At 37.3% G+C, this 24,579-nt stretch overlaps 2 protein-coding genes across 2 annotated transcripts; both read left to right on the top strand.

Moving 5' to 3' along the window:
- The first annotated feature begins 1,124 nt into the window (after positions 1-1,124).
- On the top strand, positions 1,125-11,600 carry alg14 (ALG14 UDP-N-acetylglucosaminyltransferase subunit). Its single transcript, XM_043226452.1, has 4 exons — positions 1,125-1,453; positions 2,184-2,335; positions 2,606-2,728; positions 10,850-11,600. The coding sequence occupies exons 1-4, from the start codon at positions 1,297-1,299 to the stop codon at positions 11,078-11,080; spliced, it is 663 nt and encodes a 220-aa protein (XP_043082387.1). The 5' UTR covers positions 1,125-1,296; the 3' UTR covers positions 11,081-11,600.
- Positions 11,601-13,849: 2,249 nt separating this feature from the next.
- On the top strand, positions 13,850-24,267 carry cnn3a (calponin 3, acidic a). Its single transcript, XM_043226451.1, has 7 exons — positions 13,850-14,070; positions 21,196-21,317; positions 21,733-21,799; positions 22,311-22,448; positions 22,612-22,728; positions 23,034-23,180; positions 23,269-24,267. Exons 1-7 carry the CDS (start codon positions 14,014-14,016, stop codon positions 23,608-23,610), a joined length of 990 nt encoding a protein of 329 aa, XP_043082386.1. The 5' UTR covers positions 13,850-14,013; the 3' UTR covers positions 23,611-24,267.
- The last annotated feature ends 312 nt before the right edge of the window (positions 24,268-24,579 follow it).

The raw sequence follows: 24,579 nt of genomic DNA, 5'->3' as shown, positions 1-24,579 counted from the left end.
GGAAACTCTAATGTAATATTTCCTGGCCCTGCATGGTCCAAAAAGTATCCATCCTCTTCCTGTGAGCCACATCCCATCAAGCCAGCACAAACCATGCAAGCTTGAGCAAATGAGAGATCTTAACATCTTGAAAGCAGTTGTTGAACACAGTGTCAGATGGTAACTGACAGTGTTCTTCTGTATAAATGCAGCCACAGCTGCGGGTGGTCTGAGTGTGAGCTGATGTGAAAGGCTTTAGTGTCTCATCTGATTACAATAATGCAGCCCCAAAGAGCCATTATATTGCATAATATGAACTCTTCATGACAAACACATCAAGAAATGTTGCAATCGGAGGTGGCGGAATAGGCCGCTAGCTCAGCTGGGAGTAGTCAGACAAATATTTATAACAAATGAGCTTGCGGCAATGAGTCTAAATCATATTTAATGTCTGTCTGCCAGTTTACGAGATACTAAAGTGGGCAAGTTAAGCGTACGAGTGCATCACTTTCACCGGAGCACCACAGACAAAACAACTGAGGACCATTTCCATGAGACCACGAACATGAGAACTTCCCACAAAATGTTAAATAAATACGTTCTTCGGAAAGATCGCACTACTGTTTACATTTGGTTCTGAATTCAGGAAATGCCTTTGAAATGAACATCATGGGTTATCAGTTTGGGTTTACTAGCATCAATGCTAGGCGTCGTAATTATATCTCAACTTCCTGAATGATTTTAACATTATTAAAATGTGTTGGAGCCATTTTATGTCCCAGAGTGATGTCGGAAACCATATTTGAGTAAAAAGTCTATTTGCCCAAATGTGCTTAGTTAAGGCAAGTTAAATTTGTAAATGTAAACATTGTAATAGTTACGATATTGTTTACAGTTATATTTCACTATGTAGATATTATTTATTTGTTGTGTTTCATAACTGTTTAAATTTTGCTTAAAAAAAACAAAACGATTAAAGCTCCAAGGCAATAACGTTGAAGTTACATTCTAATAAAATTGTACAAATAATAAGCGATAATCTAAATGAAAATCTAAAAGTCACGTCCTGATCAGGTTCCTAGCGGCCACTAGATGTCGCTGTTTTTAAAAAAGTGTGATAAAAAGTTTGTCCTTTATGACTTTCCGTAGCAGCTGTACGCGTACTCGCCAGTTCATTCTCAAAAATACAACGCTTCCTCCAGGTTTAGTTTATAAAGTTTAAATTCTAAACGTCCGTTTGTTTTTGGCGAGCATGAGTCTGTTAGGATTTTGAGACTCGGTTGTTAAAGTCGTTGATAGAGTCTAGTTTGGTAACTGATGGCGTTACTGTGTGTTGTGGTGAGTGGAGTGATTCTCACTGCTGTAATATTAATAACACTCTTCATTTTACGATTATTTGGGATTTTGCGACGTGGATGTGAATATAAACCAGGAAAGAAGGGCTCTGTGTCAGTCCTGGTGGTGGCAGGGTCGGGTAAGGACCAATCTCCTGAGTTTTTGTTTCCAAATGATAATTGTTGAATGTAAAGCAAACCATAACGTGATTATAATTTGCAGATGGAAATCGTCATCAACCGTAACTTTTAAAATAGATATCCTTTCGTTTCGTTCAAATGCAAACGGTTTGTTTTGCTTCAAGAGAGTAACCATATTTGTGTTCTGTTTTACATTCATTCATTCATTCATAATAATTTATCATTTAATAATTTTACTGTTCTATTTCTTTCTATAACAATTTATAGTAATCGTTTAAAACCCTTAACTCTTTATATATATATATATATATATATATATATATATATATATATATATATATATATATATATATATATATATACTTCAAGAATTTTTAATATAGTTTATTATTCATTAAAATATATTGTTATTCTTTATATAATAATAATAATAATAATCATCATCATCATTTAAACCACTTATATACATTTCATTATTTAGTTTAATTGATTAGTTATTTTAAAATATTCTTTTCTTTTTTTTTTATCATTTTAGATTGTTGTTTAACCTTGTCTAAATTTAGTTTAATGCTTTGAGAAAGGGTTTAAATCCAATTTATTTGTCAACTAGCTCTTTTTAAATGACTAGTAATTAACAAAATATTACATAAATGTATTCTATTTTAAATATTGCTAGTCGTTAATTATTATTATTACTGGCATTAAATATTTATTTTCTGTTTCACACAGGAGGACACACAACAGAAATCATCCGTCTGATGGGGAGTTTGTCTCAGTCTTACAGCCCTCGACACTATGTGATCGCAGACACCGATAAAATGAGCGAAGAGAAGATCCGAACATTTGAAGCAGAGCGGGAGAAAAGCTCTTCACCCTCTCAGGTTGATTGGTCTACTCTGAATCGATCTGTACACCCCTAAGAGGTTTCTTCACCCCCAAACGACTCATTTAAACCCTTTCCACCGTGAAACTAAACGTGGGAAGTTTTGATTTGTGCTGCGTCCTACTTTGACCAGCAGATGGCAGCAGGCCCTCTGTTTATTTCGAGCGTTTCGCATGGCTTTGGCTGTGAAGTGATGGACGGTTCAGCTGTGTGTAATGTCTTTCTGCTTATATTCCCACTAAAACCTTTGTAAAATTTCCGTTCACAGTTCACCATTCACCGGATTCCTCGCAGTCGGGAGGTGCGTCAGTCGTGGAGTTCCTCCGTGTTGAGTTCCCTCGGTGCTCTGATAACGTCCGTCCCGCTGGTCTTCAGGCTTCAGCCGGATGTGGTGGGTCCTCTCTCCTCTCGCTCATATCCTTATTAAGTATTAATTTCCTCTCATCTGCAGGACGTTTGTGTAACACCCCCCAGAAATAGCGCATTCGTAAAATATTTATGAGATTATGCCTAAGGGCAGCCCAGCTCTGCTTTGAATATGATAGAAGCGTTTAAAATGGATATTTAAATATACAGCGTGCAAACATACTTGGATGTTTTTTGTCTGAAAAATGTTAATTAGCCAAGTGTCATTTATTTTTCTAGCATTTTAATGCAGCGTTAAATACGATAAGACAGCGGTGTCATTATTTAACTCAGTTATTTTAGTTTTGTTCAGTAAGTTCATCAATTATGAAACAAGTTCAATTTAGCTCTAGGCCGCTCTACAATATTGCAATTATTCAGCTCAAGTAGCATGTTAATGTATCATGTTGTATTATTGATGTGCTATATTGTTCGTCTTTCTTTAAAGCTTTTCTGAAGTAAATCTCTGTAGCCGCATGTCCTTCAGATTAACTCTGTGGCGTCTTTTGCCCAGTCCGTGACCTTGAGAATTCAAACATCCTGCGCACTGTTTTGGAAAACATCGCTTTTTATAAATATCTCCACCCTCTATTATTTATAGTTCCGATCATCTGCAAGATCTAGTCCAAATTCTGTAGTTTTCCTTAAGGTTGAACCAGAGAAACGCAATCATAGTCAGAAAATAGGGTACAGTGTGTTCAATGCAAACTTATTGGTAGCTGAAAACATCAGCCAGAAAGTCAGTTTGAGATGGAAACGGTTCGTATTGTGTTTCTGGTTTTATTGCGAATGATTCATCAGTGCATGTTATGCCAAAGTAGCCAAATTTTAGTTTTTCGATGAATCGGCTCCATATTCGAACTGTGTTACCAAGCCTTCGTTTCCACTTTGAAATGTGTCGCATTTTAGTTGAATTGGCTTCAAGTGCTTGAGAGACCGTTACGCTGACGTTTACACTTTCAAAGACGTGTGAAATGCTGGTTGAAAACCCTAGCCAAGCTATTAAAGTGCTAGTTCACCCGAAAATGAATATGCCTCATCCTCGCGTCATTGAAAACCTATAATGGTGCGGTCAGTTCGATCCCACCTTTTGTTTTTCAACCAAACAACTAAATATTGGTAATATTCAAAAATCTGAGCCTCAGTGTGCTCCCCATATCTCTGGGACTGAATAATATCTTGATGGGAATACAAAAAGTTTATTATAGACTAAAATTTAAAATCATATAGTGATGCCTTAAATGCTACTTGAGTTATAGTCACGCAAAGTTTGGAAAAATAAATGAATGCACACAGACGGGTATGTTCAGTGTAGTGTTTTGATGGAAGGAATTATGCATAGTCTTCAGACATTCCTCTTTGAAATAAGTTTTTGTGCAAAATGTCTCATTTGGTTTTTAATCACTGAAAATGTGCACAAGTTACTCTTGTAGCACTTATATCTAAGTGTTTCTGGAACTGAATCATAGAGGGCCTTAATAATGACCCAATATCCAAAAGGCCATAAAAATATACTTCTAGAGTTATAAGCGTGCAAACTTGCCGCTCTTTCTTCTTTTTTTTTTTTTTTTTTAATGGTCACCGTTGGCACACAGCGCGTAAGAGATTGCTAAACTTTTTCTAACACACCACCAATCTGTGTAAAAATAACATAACGATGCTGCCTTCCTTCTGAAGTCCTTTCAGCCCTCTGTAATTTGGCTCTGAATCTAAGGTACCTCTACAAAATAGTGGATTACTCAGTAAATATACACAAAAGACCTTTTAATATTTTGCCTTTCATCACTATACATGAGAGTGAACCATTCAGCCACACAGGTTTAATGCTGTCAGAATGGTCATTTTTGTGCGAGTTATCCCTACTTAACACGAAAGCGGTAGTGCATGTCGCACGGCAGCACTGGGAATGTTTGAGCAGGTGATAAAGATGTTTTTTTACCTCCGGCAAATGATAAGACTATCACGTTACTGCTGGAAGACTATCTGCTGTATAAGCAAACACTCGTCCTGCTGTTTCTCTGCTTGTCTTCAGCAAGAAAACGAGAGAGGGAGAGTTTCTGGGAAAACTCTCCAAGACAGATAAAGAAGCGAGGCAGAGGGTGGGTTTAGTAAAAGAGAGAGGGATGGGCAGCGTTTAAGCCCTTTTTCAGGAATGATCTGTAATCCAGGGCCTCTTTCTCTCTCTCCTCCTCCTCCTGTGGTTGTTTAATGAAGGGTTGTGAGTGGAGCAGAAGAGGGGTCTTGTTCTCAGGATGTGGCGAGACCTGACTGGCTCCTTGGCCCAGCTGCTTGACTCCTCTCCCTGTGGGGGCGGAGCCAAGCAGCATCGGGTTTCTTTGTTGCCGTGGTGACCGGCTGAGAGGAGGCGGAGCGTGACTAAGCGGCCGGTGCTGCAGTGATCGAGCAGCAGAGCTCAAAGGTCAGGAGAAACCAGTCTGATCTCTCACGGGTGACCATGCTGTAGTATTCTGTTAATCTCCATTTAGCAACCCCTGTCCTCATGCTGACGTCATTTTCCACTTTTCCAGTCAGCTGAGTTTATTTAATGGGAAAGAGGTTTGCGGATTTGTACAAACTTGTGTCTGTCGTCATGTTAGTTTCATGGTAAAAGTTTAGATAAACTTCATCTGAAAAAGAAATGTCATATTTTGCCCATAAAACACCTCAAATCAAAAGAAAAAAAAAACACAAATTATTTTTTTAAATTATTGAAAAAAATAGTTTTTTGTAATATATTGTTGTTACTTTTTATTAGCTATAAAGTTTATAAATATTTAAAATGACCTTTTGTTTTTCTATTTGCAGTTTTTTATGTGCAGCCTTTTTGCAGCCTTTTTAGTATTTTATGTGCTTTTATCTTGTATTTCTATTTAACTTTTTAGTAGTTTTTTTTTTTTAGTAATTTTAGTACTTTATCCTAAAGTGTCACCAAGCTCATATTTCTAATATTTTAATATTAGATGTTAATCTAATTAATCATAATACATTTAATAATATAATTGATCATTTAAATAATTGCTCAGAATTATCAAAATATATTTTTTATTAAAAATATATATTAAAACTAAAAATATTAATATGATATAAAATGCTGCAATTATTATTTTTTTCCTTTTTTTGTGAGATTTATCTGTATTTTTTTTTTTATATTTAAAACACATTTTTTCATGTGTAAAATATTTTTTGTTTTAAGTTTTGTTGTTTATTTGAAATGTGAAATTACAATATAAGTACCAGGTGGCCTTTGATCCGGCATTGCACCGCGACAGCAGGATTTCCTTTTTAGTCCAGCAGACATTGTCTAAGATCTTCTTTAGGGAGTCCGGCACCCCTATTGTGTCTGCTCAGTGAGGGATCGTCCTTCGGCATGACTCAAATGTCAGCTGTTTGTTTTAACCAAACTTGAGCATGTCAGTGAGGGGCTGGGGCCCATTCGTCCACATACCAGAGCGCAATAGGGGGAAATGGGGGGTCAGGTCTCAAATCCGGAGGTGAAGAGGAGGTGGATTCAGTCCTCTTTTAGCCATAAAAGGAAATAAGTGCGTCATGGGTCCTCATGAGCTCCAGATGTGTCAGCACAAGCCAAGAGTCTCGGCCTGGTTCCGCATGCCGCGAGCAGCAGTTAATAGTGAATACTACTGTTCACTATTTACAGCTTATGTTAATACGTCAGTCTAAACTCAAATCTGTGTGACTTTAATAAACATTTGCTTTGTTGCTTTACTTCTTAGATTTGGCATGTGGCAAAAGCCTTAATTAGTTTAAAACGTACTATAGTTGCATAATAACTACAGCTTGTTTTTGTAAAGGCTAAAATCGAACTAATCTAAATTTATTTTAAATGATCTATAAAGCACTGGTATTTTATATTTTCGGCTTCTTTGCTTCAAATTATAACAAATATTTTAACGGAGAGCCGGGACTTTTGTTCACACAGCGTCATCATTTGTTATTGTTTTTTCGTCTTTCTTTGAAGATTCCTCCAATAATTAATTTCAAATCAGCAAGGAAGCTCATGATAATATATATTAAGCATTTTTATCGCAAATCACGCGCACACACACAAAATGGTATTTCTTTTAGGTTATGGTAGAATGCTTTAATAAACAGGTGATGTCTCTATCAGAAAGATTATTGGCTGTTGTAATGTAGAGGCGGGACTTGCTTTCATACAGCTGCTACAGTTTGAAAAACTATAAAGTAGGGCACGGTGTACTGTATTAATATATTATATATCTATCCTGTCTCTCTCTCTCTCGCTCCTGACCATTTTTGACAAGTTTAATTGAGTAACTTTATAAAACAAACTATTCAGGTTGTTGAGTAAGTCTAGCTGTGACGCAAATCCAAAAATGAGAAAGAACGTAAGAAAGCTATTTGAAGAATCTGTGTTCCATAGGTTTTGTTTAAGGGGGAGGAGGTTTGTACGATTAACAATAACAAATAACGGGGTCTGGACGTTGCGCGATGGACGTCCCCTCACATTCCACACAGACTCCTCACTGATCCTGAGTTTTTGGGGGGGTTTTTGACTGCATCTCCATATGTTTCATCTTAGCCTTATTTGGAAATGCAGCGGACGGGGATTGTTTCATTTGTTCAATTTTCATCTGCATGTTTATGATTATCAGTGATGGATAGAGCATAAAAGAAGATCTGCATGTTAGATTATGTTAGAATATGCATATAGAGAAATAATGTTCATAAGCAAGCAGTTAGTATGTTATCCTAATCACAAATCTGATGTCACATAATATAAGCAATAATGTACAAAAGTGAAAAGAAATTAGACACAGGCAAACATATATATTTTATATATGTGTTTATATGTATTTGTTTACTTATTATTTTATAATCAATGTTTTTATATACAGTGTATATAGTGTGTATAATTTATTTTAATAGAAAATATGTGCATATATATATATATATATATATATATATATATATATATATATATATATATATATATATATATATATATATATATATATATATATATATATATGACACATACAGCATTTTTTTTATTTAATTATTTACGTGTATATATTTATGTAATTTGTATTATATGAAAAGAAAACATTTATGTATATTTATTTATTAGTTATTTTTGGATTACCTTCACCCTCATAATATAGATTTACATATACATACTATATCCCCAAATATTCAGTGCATAATTTTAATCACACATGCAAACTATTAAAAAAAGTGGAAATATAATGGTATGCTGCCATTCTTAGTAACACAGAGCATTAAACTAATGGTTCTCTGTGGGTGTTTATGATGTGTTGCTACTGTATAGATTACCTTTTACTTTGTTACTGTTTAACAAACTCAGAACGAACTCGTCTGTCATTTACACTCATGAAACCTTCAGTCTGGTCTGTGTTGACTCATCTGAAGCCTAAGAAGAGAAGCCACAAAACCCGGTAGCAGTTTAATCTCACCTGGAGCTACTCTGTATGATGCGGAGTAATAAAGTGTCCCTACCTCGATGACCTCGTTAGTAATTACGTGTCAGCACCTGTGCATGTCCTCTCACCTGTCTGTGCAGCTGTGATACGAACATGTGTCATCAGAGGAACAATGACTCCATAAGGCCTTTGATTTATGAAAATGTTTCAGCGTTAGTGTATAAACCCCGGCTGGCTTTAGAAAAGCAGCCGTTTAACATGCACTGACCATCAACTGATATTGTTGAGATTTTCACTTTCCTTGTATGACTCACAGCTGAGCACTGTGTTTGTATGCTGCAGCAGAAAGGGTTGGACTAGTGCTTCTGGTTGTTTACATGTTACATAGAATAAAATAGAATAAAAAACATTAACTATTTTATTTTATTTCCATATGTTTTCATTTTTTTATTTTATTTTCATATTTGTATTTCATTTAGTAATTTTTTTTTATTTACTTTTTTTGTGCAATTTTAAGACAAATAAACATTTTCAAAAAAAAGGATTAGTTCACCCAAAAAAGTCAGTCATCTTCAGATTTAGAAATATTTATTCGTTTCCAAAATTGCATCAAAATATTTTAGACCTTAGATTGCATTTTTATATACTTAATACATTTTTATAAAAATCTTGACTATACTTTTTACATTTTAGATCTTAGACTTTGCAGACAGTATAAAAACAATTATGAAAAAAGCTATTTTTAAATGTATTATAAAACCTTGTCTGTTAGCTCATTTCCTATTTTCTACACTGACATTTAATAAATAAAAAAGAAAAAATGTTAATAGATTGCATTCATTGCTATGTTTGCTCAGATATTTGAATTTATTTTTTAAAAAAAGTAGTAGTCAAGATTGGTGGAACAGTGTTTAGCTGTTGTGTTTTAGTGCTTCTTATATTCACAATTACTAATACAAGTGTCTCTCTCAAGAAAATACAGAAGAGCCTAAAGAAGAGTGAGCCTCATATCCATTGGCCTCTCTTCTCCTTAAATGCACAAAAAGAGACTTGAGAACAACAAGCTGTTTTCTTTAATGCTCATTCAGTGCCCCGCCGAAATTGTGTTTTCCTGACACTTGATTTATGTCTCGTTGAAGTTTCACATAATGGCCATTTAAATTTGCACCACTCTGATGACAGACTCAAATAGCGCTCTGACAGCTTGGCCTGTGCCCACAGCAAACGCTCGCCAATCTCTGCAAACAATCCAGCAGCCCTTCAGAGCTGAGGTCAGCGTCTCTCTGTTGGGTGACGGTGATCTCATTCCCCGAAGTGAACTCGCAGGTGTGTGTGAAATGTAAATACGCCCACCTGGTGGTCCGTCCCGTCCCTCATCTGCCTCCAGGTGCAGGATGGGAAATGGAGTGTTTTAGAAACTGGCAATAAGCTCAGTCCGAGCAGCGGTGGAGCTCGAAAGCAGACAGACGTGAACTGAAGCGTGCGTGAGCGGAAACGTCCCTCTCCTCTGATGTTCTCACTTGGGTCGTTGTCCTCGGTTCCCGCCGCGTATAGGTTTTCGGCTCCGAGCAGACAGAGGCTGGATTTTTCCAGCGTTAATGTGTCTGAGCAAGTCGGTGTAAGATGATTTCTCCAGACCCCGTGGCTCGTCTCCACCGAAGTCTAACCGCCTTCCTGTGCCGCTCGCTGTCTCCAGTTTTGCACCAGAAAGCTCATATTTCTCCAACTCGGAGGACTCTGTGCTTTATGCTGGCATCTTTCTGATGTTGTGTGTTAGCCTAAGTCAAATCTAATCTGGAATTTGTAGAGCGCTTTTCACAAATCATACATTTCCCCAAGAGAGTGAACGTCTTTAGATAACGTGTTGCAAGTTGATGAATCATGGATTTGTAATTAAAATACCATAGTATTCCCTTTTTAATCGAATTAGTTCAGAATTAAAATAAAATCATGTTATAAGGTAATAAATCAATGAGATTAAATTGAAATAAGATAAATTACTACTTTTTTATTTACTCTTAAAAATGGATTTAAAACCCATAAAGATTTTGTTTTTGTTAGACATAGTTTATGCTCACTAAGACCTCTAATGCCTCTAATGACCTCTAATTTTAAAACATTACTACAATTTCAAATCGACTTTATTCCTTTGATGCAAAGCTGAATTTTCAGCATCATTTCTCTAGTCTTCAGTGTCACATGGCCTTTCAGAAATCATTATAATATACCAATTAACTGCATTAAAAAACATTATTATTTTCAGTAACTATTATTGTTATTATATAAATTTTGAAAACGGTTAAGCAGCTTCATATTTTTGTGGAAAACAATATATTTTTTTAAATTGAATGCAGCCTTTCTGACTACAAGTATGAATTTCTTTCAAACTTACATTTGAGCGTTTAAATCAGGATTCAATTAGTTCACCTTAGTTAATGCATTAGGTATTCTAAACTAATGATGAACAATACTTTTTAAAGCATTAAATTCTAATTAAATGAATTAACATAAATCAGTGTATTATCAACATACATGAATAAACAATGAGCAACAGTGTACTTTTAAAAATAAACACAACTGCACTAACAATTGCTGTAAAAAAAAAAAGTATATATATATATATATATTTACGTGTGTGCATATATACTTTTTATTTATTTATCTGTGTGTGTGTGTGTGTGTTTCAGGTGCTGTGTAACGGTCCAGGAACATGCGTCCCCCTGTGTGCTGCTGGGCTGCTCCTGGGTATCCTGGGCCTAAAAAGAGTCCTGATCGTCTATGTGGAGAGCATCTGTCGTGTAGAAACACTGTCTCTATCTGGGAAGATCCTCTATTACTTTTCGGACTACTTTTTTGTTCAGTGGACGCCACTAAAAGACAAATACCCAAACGCCATCTTCTTGGGGAGACTGGTGTGATCCCTTTCCGTGGACTTTTTCACTTTTGCGTTGAGAATTACAAATCCTTTTGACACTGTTCTTCACATTCAGCTCATTCCTGTGCGGTTACTGATGCGCCGAATGCACAGCTATGACAACTCGCTGAATTTAGTCTTTTCAAACAGTCACGACAGGCCGATGAGATGTCCTGTTCTACTTTTCACGCCTTCTTGAAAAGTCAACAAAACTAAAGCCAGAGATGTTTTTACACGTGCAGGTTCTTCTAATTGCATTCATAGTTTGGGTGCTTCTTTTGATGCGCCACTTCATAGGAAACAGTATTTGGCTTTTGATCACTAGTTTGTCCATTATGCTGACATTTAGATAATTGGAAGACTTGTTTTAAATATATGTCGTGATACGTTTTTTTAAAGTGTTGTCATGAAATATTTTTCAGCTCACCACGCATTTCGGTGGTACTTCATTGTCCTCCTGTGCTGGAATGTGGTTGAAGGGGAAATGGTGTGAAATACAGACTAAACGGATGGAAAAGCTGCAATTCTCAGCCGTGGTTTTTATTTTATGCGTCTATAACATCCTGTTCTTCTTGTTTCTAGAGATGAGAAGGCACTTTAATACCTGCAGCATGAGGTAGAGCGTAACCTGATGGTTTCTTTTGTCTCTCGTAACAAGTTCATACAGGTTACTTAGTCATTTACGTCTCGGCATAAAGTTCCGCGACTGTGACGTTTCGAACAGCTGCGAATGGATGATCCCATCGGACATGTCCGTGAGGTACGTGATCTCACGCGTAATTTGGTTATTATGAGCGTGGATGGTAACCTTAGCATCGCAGAAATAAAAATTCCATTCATTAGATCCACAAAGAAATTTATTTTTAAAGGAATAGCTCCAAAATTGGCCCTCGTGCCTTCAAAGATGTAGATTAGTATGTTTCTTTTTTGGAATGGATTTGGGGAAACTTAGCATTACGTCAGTCGCTTGCCAACGGGTCCTCTGGAGTGAATGGGTGCCGTCAGAATGAGCGTCCAAACAGCATAAGAACCCATTATTATAATCCACAAGTAATCCACACCGCTCCAGTCCATCAGTTAATATCTCGTAAAGTGAAAAGCGGACCATTTATGGGGCTCTTTGGGACGAGGTAAAGACCAAACGCCAACAGCAAGAGTATTTTAGCCTGAGAATTATTATCTCTAGTAATAACAGACTCTTCAGGAAACATCTCTCGCTGACTGATACCATCATCGATATCTTTATTAGTCAACCTTGCATAATTTTCATTCAATTTCATACTCGTATTCTACGTTGGATTCAGTTTTTAGTTGACACAAGGCCTTTCGGCTTCTGATAAAGCAGGTCATGTTGTCAGATAAATCACACTGCGAAGCTGATAACATTCTGGCGTTTTGTTTGTACCTAATGTTATTAGAAATATCCGCGAAATGAAATCAACCTTACAGAAAATGTCTTCCTTGTTTACTCTGCACAAGGTTGAGTGACAGCGAGAGATACGGATCTGCTCAGACAAACCACCTCCATGATGGTTGTTTTTTTTCCTCGTGTTGTTTTCACTTTAGACTTTCAGACAAAAATAACCCTGACATTATAGCTCCACCCAGCACATCACACTCAAAGCATCAACCGTTTAAAGCTACTTGACTACAGAAAATAGCAACGCAGAAACTGAATGCATACGCTTGGCCGGTGTTTTATGATAGACATGGTTTGATTTCTGTTGATAAATTGTGGTTGCTGGCATTTTACCATACTATAGTTAGTATTACCGTTATAAAAGGGTGGAGTCTTACTTGCTTTCCTATTCTACGTTATGTAATCTGGAAAGCACTTTTAGCTTTATTAGCTTATTATTATAAATTGCTTTAAATGCGACCCTGCCTGTACCACAAATGTTGCACAGGTATATTTGTAGCAATAGCCAACAATACATTGTATGGGTCAAAATTACACATTTGTTATTTTATGGCAAAAATCATTAGGATATTAAAGATCATGCCGCATTTAAGATGTTTTGTAAATTTCCTATACCTTATATCACAGTTAAAATTTTGATTAGTAATATGCATTGCTAAGGACTTAATTTGAACAACTCGGACAACAAGGTAATTTTCTCAATAGTTTTATTTATTTTATTAAATTTATTTATACCTTAAGTTTCCAGATTTTCAAATAGTTGTATATCAGCCAGATACTGTCCTATCAAACCAATGAAAAGGGTCAAATTGACCTGATTTTGTGGACTAGGGTCACATATAAATACAGTTAGCCATTAGTAACTATAGAAAATATTACATTTTTTAAAAAATCATTAATGCACACTCAGATTATTTTTTTTAATTTAAATTAATCTGTGTTGTTAAGAAGTAATAGGCCTATATACATCTGAATAATAATAAAAAAAATAGAATTTAGTTTTGTTTTAATCTTATTCGTATAAATCACACTCAGATCTGTTGATAACGTTAATAATTGACTTAAAAGTTAACGGGGAAATGTTTATCATGTTATCAAGCTAGCAAACAAAGAATCGAAGAAGACAAAGAGAGTATTACACCACCATATAACTGTGGAGATAGGCCACAGCTTTCCAGTAAACTGAAACTCGATCAATAGTTTTGCCAGGTGATCTAGTACTTTCGCCAGTGGCGCCTAGCGGAGCCAGAGAAACAATGGACTGTTTAATATGCAGAATGGATGCTTCTGATTGGCTCTGGCGGCGCTTTTAGCCCCACCCCAAAGTCTCGATAGAGGATAGAAGTTTTTTGCGCGAGCCGCTGTTGTGTAAAGTCACTGTGCTCGCGGATTATTCATGCACGCGGAGCGCCGAATCATCTCTACTGTGATTTTTACTGCAGCTTTAGGACTTTACTTCGCCTATTCCCGGTTGCTCGGTACAGTGACTTTAGGAGAAAAACGCAAAAAAGTGAACCATGACGCAGTTTAACAAGGGACCAGCCTACGGGTTATCTGCGGAGGTTAAAAACAAGGTAAACTGAACTTTACTGCTTTGTTTTAAATATTCTTGTATGTGTGTTGATACATTTTTAGCACGATGGGTTTAGAGCATCAGCTTTGGTATGCAGAAACAGAGAGTTCTGAATATTACTGTGCTTTTAAAAAGTAGCCTGGTTTTGCATCATTGGCTACTAGCGTTTACATGGTCTACTTCAAAAGTATATTTTCTGAATTACTGTATATCTGTTTTACCTATGTGTTATTATGTAAGACTTTAATAGTTAGGCTGCACTAGTCTTGGTGGTTAAATCCAAGGGAGTTTGAGTTAAAAAGCACATTCGTTATGAAAATAAGACAATAATAATAACTAAATGGTGATTTAGATTATGTATTTGTTTGGTATCCATTGGATTCAATGGAAAATTACTCTAATTGCAAAGAAAAGATTCTGATTTCATATCATTTTGTGTGTTGGAGTAATCGTGCGAACAAAAGAGAATACAAATGTTTTACTCAAATGAATCTTTAGAGATGTTCCAGTCAGAAATGATCCCCATGTTTTATTATTTTTAACACGACTGTCATATATCAAGCTTATTACTATAGGATAAAAATAAGTTAAACCAAAAAAATGGGAGTAGGAGGGTAATTCTGTGGAAACGTTATCAAGCATGTCTAAACTTCGATATCTTAGAAGTGATGAGTTATCAGAGTTATCGATTTAGTAAATCATGCCTCGTAATGATCGGACAGGATGTTGCATGCAATAACATACGTAAAGCCAGTGAATCAACTTAAAGAAACTTAAAGACCTCCCACACACAAATACACACTTTCAGATGTCTTAAGCATGACATCATCGGTGCTTAAGAGCTAGGTAAATTAAACTGTTTTTCACACCTGAACAGTCCTGGTAGGTTTCGGCGTCTTTCATCTAACCTCTTCGGAAGTAAGGATTCGTCTTGGAATTTAAAGCATTCCTAAAATGTGACGACGGTGCCGGAACAGCTGTAATGTGTATAATCCCGTTTCATTCAGAAGACTTCGACTACTGGCTTTGATCTGTCAAAGGCTGTATTGCAACAGTGACCTGTTTAGCTCAATGAAACGAATGCTACTTTTTAAGCCAGGAGCTTTACCTGAAATATAAATTGTGCGGTCTGTTCACTCCTTGTGTTGTTTCAGACCTCGGTGACTTTTAGTAACACAAAGAGAGTGATACCGGTCGCTCATTGCTCTTGAGAAGAAGCTGGAGCTTTAAGCTTTAAAAAGATGCAAAACCCCAGTCATTATTCTCTGATCATTTTCTCCCCCGGTGAGCAAAACTGTTCATTGAGTTAGATTTAGATTCAAATTAGTTTCATCAGACTTGTTTTGTTAAACTGGATGAACTGATTCATCTCGAGAACGATTCATTTATGTCTCTCATGAACTATGTATTACAGTTTCTCGATGCTTTCTTGTTTTGTTTTGGAGCTTGACGTTCTCCGCTATCGTGCACTTTCACATTTCTTTATGGTTTTAGAAATCACACAAGGCATGTGGCTAAAAATACAACATCGATCCTGACTACTTGCTAGTGGAAAATAGTTTTGGGGACTAGTTCCATTACACCATTTCCTCTCTTAATCCATTACTAATTTTCCATTTTAACCTGCTGAAAGGCTGCAGGAAAAGCGCTGCTTTTTTACATGCTTGCAGTTTGAGGTCAGAGTTTTGAAGATGCTTACTTGATGGAAACCATGATGCTTATTTGAAATAGAAATCTTGTAATCTTTTGTGTATAGTGTCCTTGAAATATAGTTGCTCATTACTTCTTTACGCAAGGATGTTAATGACCGGATAAATAATGCTATATTCTAAGCCAAAAAAAGAAATGCCTACTTTTCAATCAGCATTAACCTGCGAGAACCGTTTTCATTGCAGACCTTTTTATAGGTCGTGCTCTTTCCGAGGACTTGTTTGTCTCGTTCCTTGAGTTTCATCAGCACTCTTGCTCCGCTGAAAGCTGAGAGCTGTTTTTTCAGCCTTTGTTTTCCTGCAAGCTAAACTCTGGAAATGTGGGAAGCCAAAGCTGTCGCACTGAGATTTAGAAACATCAGTACATCGGCCTGTAAATATCAACCAATCTCCCTGTCAAATAGAATTATTCCTTAAAATAAAACTCACGAATGACATAACGGGAAAGGACGTTTTCCCTATCAAATGAATGACCTTCTCTTGTTATGTAACAGCAGACACAAGGGGTCGTTCATTACGGGCTTGATGCCAAAGCATCATCCTCTGCTCGAGTCCAGCACAGTGAAGATATTGTTCAGGCTGGTTTATTTTTACGCATGGAAGAGAAGTCAATTAACAACCTATTTTTATCACGACCGTTCGTGTTGCATTATATTAATCATATCAGTTGTTTTGCCCAGACAGCCATTCCTTTTGCTAGCCGTTGAGGATTTGGCAGCTCCGTTTAGTAACTAAATGCGATCTCTTGTATGCCGCTTCCACAAATTTTCCACTGTCGGAACTTTGAATGCAGAGTTACATATGCAGGAATTCCCCCTGAAATGTTTGGATGCGGTTCAACAGACACCTTGATTCTCTCAGGCCTGGGAAAAGCGTTTGCAGACTGTAATATATTCATATTATTCTTGGCTCTCACGCTCATCTCGTTCTGCGTCTGTCTTAGCGCGCATGTCTGCGTCGCAGTTTTGGAAATACGCCAATACTGGACCCACATCGCGTCCTGGGACAGGACGAGGGTCAGAACAAGGAGGTCACGGCGGTTCTTGGGTAAAACCAGACCGGGTTAACCTTAGGGCCTTGGTCCATCGCTCTCTAAAGCCGCATTCCATGTTGATCCTCGGCGTAAAAACACTTTTACCGCCATACTGTGACTGCTGATGGGCGGGCGGCCCGGCGAGGGGCCGTTACATTCCCTGCAATGTGCTGATCAGCAATATTTTCCAGGTTTGGTTAAGGTTGTGTGAAGTGTGGCCATGGATGTTAACCCTGTGTTGCCATTTCAGGAGGAACAGGAAAGCTTGTTTTCCTGAGGCTATTGTTTGGGGTCTATTGTTCAGCAGGATTTTATAACAGTGTAAACATAGGCTAGGCTCATTTAAACACTTATTGAAAAAGATTATCAACGTTTATTGAAGGTTTGACAGCCTTTTATCCAAAAATTGCCTGTGAACTGATTTTTTTTTTTTTTTTTTTTTTTTAAACCCTTGTGCAAATATTGTCATTGTGAGTGGTGATTAAGTTAACAGTCATCATTAGTTCATTTCTTCACTTAGTGGAAAATGTCTTGCTAATAAGTCTCCCTAACTCCCTAAAAACCACCCAACACTGCTGAAAAATTGTGGTTCCAAAAGTTTTGCACATTTTGTTTGAATCTGAATCTTTAAAAAATATTAATGGGTTCTTTTGACTTTGACTTGTAGCAACCACTCTCAACACCGTAGCGACTACCTAGCAACCAATCAAAACACCCTAACAATGTCCTAGGGTTCCAGATATTACTCAAATTGTTAAATAAAATGTCAATGTTAAAATGTTAATAAAGTCAGGATGGGCTTTTTTGACTAAAGCAAGAAAGTAGCCACCTAGCAACCACTCAGAACACCCTAGCAAGGCCCTAGTAATAACTTAGAATTGCGATTCTGACTATTAAACACATTTTGTTAATAAAATGTAGTGCTTATTTGACTGAAGCTAGTAAGCAACCAATCAGAATTCTATAGCAATTCCCTAGCAACCGATCACAACACCATAGACTCATCTCGCAATCACGCTGAACAACCTAGCTTTCATCTAGCAAAATCATATTACACACTTTCCTTTTAAAGACGAATGTCTGGCAGTTACAGACTTCAACGGTTCCTTTTCAGATCTGAAAAACAAGTTGATTTCACAGGTATAGAGCAAATCTATCCTCATTATCTGCTGGGTATTTCCAGAGCACATGGTTAAATATTGCCTAAGTCTGGCTGGACTAGTTGCTCGCATGTGATTTAAACAGGCATGCTTGATTTCAGGCACAGAACTCAATTTTAGAGAAAATAAAATCAGAGCATTTGTTCGCGTAACAAATTAGTTTTTGTAAATGTAGCTACTGCGATACCACAATAAAAAAAAAATCATTCTTTTACTAATAGAGAAGTGATGCTTATTAAACATTTTTATAAATAGGATTTTGTTGGAGGATTGTAGATTTGTTTGCATGTTGTTAAACTTTGTGTTTGTGTTTTTTAGTCTAAACCCAAGGTGAAAAGGTCGTCCCTCCCCTCCTGCGCCGTCACCAGTTTTATCGATCTCTCAGGGACTGTTTGTCAAATTGATTGCGCCGCGTTGCGAGTCCTTTTCACTCCCTGACCTTTTTTTAGTCCGATGTTTGCTCGCTTTTTGTGCTGTCATCAGTAAGCTCTTTTACATTATGAGTGGGGGAGGAGAGATCGAGGTCGGTCTCTAGCGGGATCGGCCCACAACCTTCCAGAATGTTCTTCTTCTCCAAATGCTTCTAACATCTCCATCAAGGGTCACTTTTCCACATTTTTCTCTCTTTTTTTCTACCACTGGCTGGTTTCCCAGTGGACTGGAAGGAAAGACAAGACAGACACATGGTTCTCCAATCTTTGCTCAGTTTCTCCGTGGAGTTCTTCTGTTCTTTCCCCTCCTTTTGTCAGTCTCGATTTTTTTTTTTCGATTCGTGTCTTATATAAATCATCTCATTCAATGGCTCATTATGTCAGAGATATAACCTTCTTTGTCTCCAGCTACGTCTGAAATCATCCAGTGCTCTTTTTGAACTATTTGGAACATGCCAAAAGTCACGCAGTTCTTCAAAGATGAGAGACTGTATACGGTTTAGCTTTTTGTCTGTCATTATAGGAGAAAAGTCATCTCGGCTGACCTCAAATTGCACAAGGGAACTGCCACAACACCCCACATGCCATTTTTTCCTAGTGGTCTCATATTCTGACTGCTGGGCTGCAGTGTGGAGGATGTCTGATTGATCTTCAGCTTGCCGAGAGGCCTTCTATGGAAGCTTATGGGGCCATGAGCTATATCTTCAAATCCCTTAGGAGGAATAAAAATAGGCACAAATGAGACAATTGTATAAAGTATGTGGATGTGATAGCTCAGATAATATGTTGGTAATAGATTTGCCAAGATAATAGAGTGATTTTAGTCTGATCTCAGTAAAATTCGAAACATGTGTTATATGCTGTGATTCTAAATTAGTATCATATTTATGTCATGGCATTTAAATGGTATTTCAAGGAATACCATAGAACTTTCATACCCTAAGGAGCGTTTGTTTTATTTAATTTGAACATAAAAAAATTACATTTTGATATTAATGTTATTTAGTTGAATAATAATTGGGTTTAGTAAGATTTTTTTTTTAAAGAAATTAATAATTTTATTTAGCAAGGATGCATTAAATTGACCAAAAGTGACAGAAAAGACATTTACAATATAAGAAAAGTCAATTAAAAATTAAATGTTGTTCTTTTAAACTCTTTGTAGGTCTTTCAACACCAATGATAACATTAATTGTTTCTTGAACAGAAAATCAGCATATTTTAATGATTTTTGAAGCATTGTGTGACTCACAATATAAGATAATCATACTGAACATTATTAACAGAAATAAATGAACACCGAAATCAAGTACAAAATTAGTACAATTTCGTACTTTATTTTTTAAAGTATTACTGATTGCTTAAATAATGCCTTAGTGTGGTTAAGAAACGTCTTCCCGACCCCAAACTTTCGAACAGTAGTGTAAATAAAGCACATACGGTACCTGATAAAATATTTTTTGCAGTGACTCCAAAACTTGAAATTATCATGCTACAAGACCAGATAACTGTGAATAATAATATTTCAACTTCTCCACTTCTGAAAAGGGAAAAGCTGTTATTGCATTTAACCTAGAAACTGAAACTGAACACTAAGAGGACTCGAGCTAGATGTCTCTGTGAAAACTCGAAGGGTTAGGACTGTGTTTGTGCTGTAAATAAGGTTACAGATAGCAGACAGAAGGCCACGAGGAAAGGTGTTATCATGTTTGGCGGGAAAGAGAGACATCATCTGTTTCTGAACGCCTCCTGCTGAGAATATCTTATCCACCCTTTTCCCTGTAGGTCCTTTTGTCCCTTTCTCTCGTGATCCGTACGATAGCCGTATTTAGATTTCTCTTTGTACAGTCTGACCCTGAATGCTGAACCCGAAATGGAGCCTCTGTGATAAAAGCCATTTCCTGGAACTTGTATTAATAGCTGCTTTAAATAAATTTAAACTTGCTGTGTTCACATTGAATTGTTTAAAATCTCTTTGCTTATGTAAACCATTGAAGAGTTTCACTTGAAGCTGAATAGTTAGCACTCGTGAAGAAGAAAACGTGTTTTTAAGAGTCCGTATTAATGAGAAGTGCTTGCTAGGGCATGCTTGAGTTTTCCTATTTGATGTTAGAGATTTCTGAATAACCACTAACTCTAACTTATTAAACTTTGATGCCTCTCATTACTTTTGCAGATTTACTTCACCTACCGGACAATATGTAGACTATGAACATTCACTGTAGGAGCAAATGAAGCACTTCGCTTAGGCATTTTGTAAAGATCTACTGTTAGTCATAGCTGTCCATTCTGAGCACATTATTCAATGTCAGCTGGTCAGCGGTGCTATTTACAGTCAGAAAAGTCCTGAGAAAGAGCGAAACGGCCAGAATAGATTCACGCTGTGACTCTTTGTGGGAATTTTATGCTCTGTTGTTGGCACAATCGCACGTCGGTGTTGCATCACATGCTTTGAACACCATTCTATTCACAAAGCCAAACAAAGCCAGAAAAGAGTTTTTATAGGCAATCTGATTTAATTAGGCTGCATTTGATGATTTTTCCATTAGCTCTAATGCAGCTTTTAAAAGTCGAGCAGCCCCTTTGAATGTTTCAAACTGTTGTTTTGGTGTGTTTTGAAGTCAACCGCGTTCTGTGTGAGGATCAGCAAAGTGTATTGACATTACAATAGTTTAGATAAGCGTGTATGCTGACGCGTTACAGTAGAATGTCCAGGACACACAACTGTGATCCTGCAGAGCCGGTTTGACTCTGTGTTGGCTGACTCACAGATTGGGTTATTTCTTCTCACAGATCGCACAGAAATATGACCTACAGAAAGAGGAGGAGCTTCGTTTCTGGATCGAGGAGGTCACTGGAATGCCGATCGGAGACAACTTTCAGAAAGGACTCAAGGATGGTGTCATACTGTGCGAGTAAGTTCGTAAACATTAACATAATATGGCCATGTGGGCAAGGTTTCCCTGCTAAAAACAAAAACAGTTTTAACCAGCCTAAGCTGGTCAGCTTTGGGAACATTTCAGCTGGTCAGACTGGAAGACTACTTGTCTGATCAGCTGAACATTATTCGTGAGGCTATAAAAGCTTGTTTTAGTATCCTGGCCAGACATAATGACACTGGCTCAACCAATGGCATACATTTGGACAGAGATTACTTGTTTGGGTGACCTGCATGAAAAACAATCATTATTTTAAAAATTCCATTCGGTGAAGCTAGTAGAAATGCTAGGAGAATCGAAATTATGTCCTTCACATCTTTATTGTGCATATGGAAGATGCTTGCCAAAAAAAACAAAAATTTAAATCATTCATTGTTTTTATTCTTTTCAGGTTGATAAACAAGCTTCAGCCTGGATCAATAAAGAAAATAAACCATTCACAGTTAAACTGGCATAAGGTAAATATCTCAGAGGCTCCCAAGGTCTTTGTTTTCGAGAAGTAAGAAGTACTTTTTTTCCAAACTGACTTACAATACAGTATACAAGTCTCATTGTTGGCTAATACTAGGACAGGCAGAGTTTAGTATCAGAACTCTTTACATGCCATGAGAATAAATGGACCCATTCATGCTGCTTTTTCTCTATCAGGCCGAATGGTTCTAAAACCTATCAGGTATGGTTCCAGTTGTGTTCTGAGCAGTGTAAACACACATTAGCAATAAAATCTGATTAAATAATATAGTTAATAAAGATTAATACATTTCTGACCATCCTCCATAACATGGTGTTACTTACACCTCATATGTAAACATTTGTGTTACCATGGCAACAACTGACACATTTAAATTGAATCCGTTATCAGCCCCGGAGTGGAAAACAATACCGTAACTGTACTGGCCTGCTTGGATCGGTTCTTCAAAGAGATGTTATGGAGAAACTTACCCTTACTGTTGCCATTTATACCCTCAGCTAGAGAACCTTGGGAATTTCATCAAAGCCATTCTAACCTACGGACTGAAGCCCAATGACATCTTTGAAGCCAATGACCTCTTCGAAAATGGGAACATGACACAAGTCCAGACCACACTTCTCGCTCTGGCCAGTATGGTACGTCTGCAAGTCTTTCAGTTCTGCTTAACCGGAGTCTTTCACTGAATGTTTTGTAAAAGCCTTATTGCTAAAAATTAAAAGACGATTTAAAGTATAACAGTAACTGTTGACTAGCAGTCTAAATTGTGCCACTATAACACATTTACCTCTTTTTAAACAGGCAAAGACCAAAGGCATGGAAACAAACATTGACATTGGTGTGAAATATGCAGACAAGCAGCAGAGACAGTTTGATGACGAGAAGATGAAGGCTGGCCAGTGTGTCATCGGACTTCAGGTTATAGACACCATTCCTGAAACTGCATAAATGTTTCTGCATGAATACGTTTAAAGCAAGCTTAATCATTGAGAATCGGTCATTCAGCTGTTCTTTTTACTAGAATGGTACTCAAGCACCAATCATTGTGAGGTTTAAGTTTACAGACTTTAGATTACAAATTCAGATTAAAAAAAAAGAAATGCAACCAATATCAGTGCAGACATGCATTGCAGGACCAGATTGATTGGAAAAAAAATCAATGTAGATCATCTCCAGGGCTGTTTTTAGCCCACTTTTAAAGTGTTTCTGACCTTTTGCTTCAGATGGGAACCAACAAATGTGCAAGCCAGGCTGGTATGACCGCTTACGGGACCAGGAGACATCTTTACGACCCCAAGACACAGACAGAGAAACCCTATGACCAGACCACCATCAGTCTGCAAATGGGCACCAATAAAGGAGCCAGCCAGGTACACGCAAACACAGACATGTATCAACAATATATCAGACAAAAATATTATAAAATGACACATTAACCATGTGTCTGTCTCTCTCCAGGCTGGCATGTCTGCTCCAGGAACCAGGAGGGACATCTATGACCAGAAGGCAGCTCTGCAACCATTGGACAACTCCACCATCTCATTGCAAATGGGAACCAATAAGGTAGCCTCTCAGAAGGGCATGAGCGTGTACGGCTTGGGACGGCAAGTTTACGACCCCAAGTACTGTGCCACCCCTACAGAGCCCATGATTCATGCCAACGGCAGCCAAGGCACGGGGACGAATGGCTCAGAAATCAGCGATAGTGACTATCAGGCAGAATATCAAGAGGAAGAGTACCAGGGCGAATACAACGATGAGTACAGAGGTCACTACAACGACCAAGGCATCGACTACTAGAGAACGCTGCTGCGCTGTTAGTCAAAGCAGTATTAACACGACGTATATCAACAGAGCAAGTCTTTTGCTATGCCTTTTGCTTCTCACAGTTACCCCCTCCCTCCCAGCGCATGTGTTTGGGTAAACATTTGTGAGTGGCGATATCTCAAATCCTCCATCTTAACAATGGTGAAATTGATCTTTTATAATTTCTTTTATAAAGTGCTTTTTTATGAAGTACAGAGAACTGTAAAGAGAATTTTCTAGTTTTGCAGTCCGATTCTTTGTGTTTTGAGTTTATTTTCACCTTGCATCTCGGAGCGAAACGTTATCGCTAGTTTTAAAGCTCATCAGCCATTGAAATGCCCGCTCTGCGCCAATTGCTATGGATCGAAAGCCTTCCCGAAGACATTCCTTCCTAAGTCATTCCATTTGAACTCATTCCATTTAGAATTCCAAATGCCTGGTATTGTTACAAGCTTACAAATGTTAGCGTTTTAAAGATTAGCTGACTGGGCGACCAAAACAAATTCAGCTATTGCTTAGTTTTTTGTGCCATAATACGGAAAAACGTTCCTATTGTATTTATTGCCCTGCTTTCATTATAAATCCTCTGTCATATGGTTCTTTTATGAATAAATTCTATGTTATAAATAAAGTATTGAATGTCTACTATTATTTTGACCATTATTGCCTTTAAATTTAAATATAGCTGCTCGGTTATCTATAAATTTATACAGATTTTAGTTTTATTAGGATTGAATAACACATTTTCTCTTTTCTCCTTGTAGTCAGACTGGTTCTCTGCTGTTGTCCTGGTGAGGTGTGGTTTCTGCAATGGCCCTGATTTTGTTATTTGGTTTTTTTGCTCTTGTATCTTTTATGAGGGTGAATTGAAGTGGCACTGGGCCTCAGATGTGCGCTGACTCTGCCCAAGTATCACAGCGCAGCCATAAATCTTGTGTTTTTGAGGCTACCCTCAGAGGCGTT

Source organism: Puntigrus tetrazona, chromosome 24, assembly GCF_018831695.1.
Source record: "Puntigrus tetrazona isolate hp1 chromosome 24, ASM1883169v1, whole genome shotgun sequence".
In the NCBI taxonomy this organism is placed as follows: Eukaryota; Metazoa; Chordata; class Actinopteri; order Cypriniformes; family Cyprinidae; genus Puntigrus; species Puntigrus tetrazona.
Note: the sequence above shows the minus strand (reverse complement) of the source record. Positions and strands in the feature narration are given on the sequence as shown.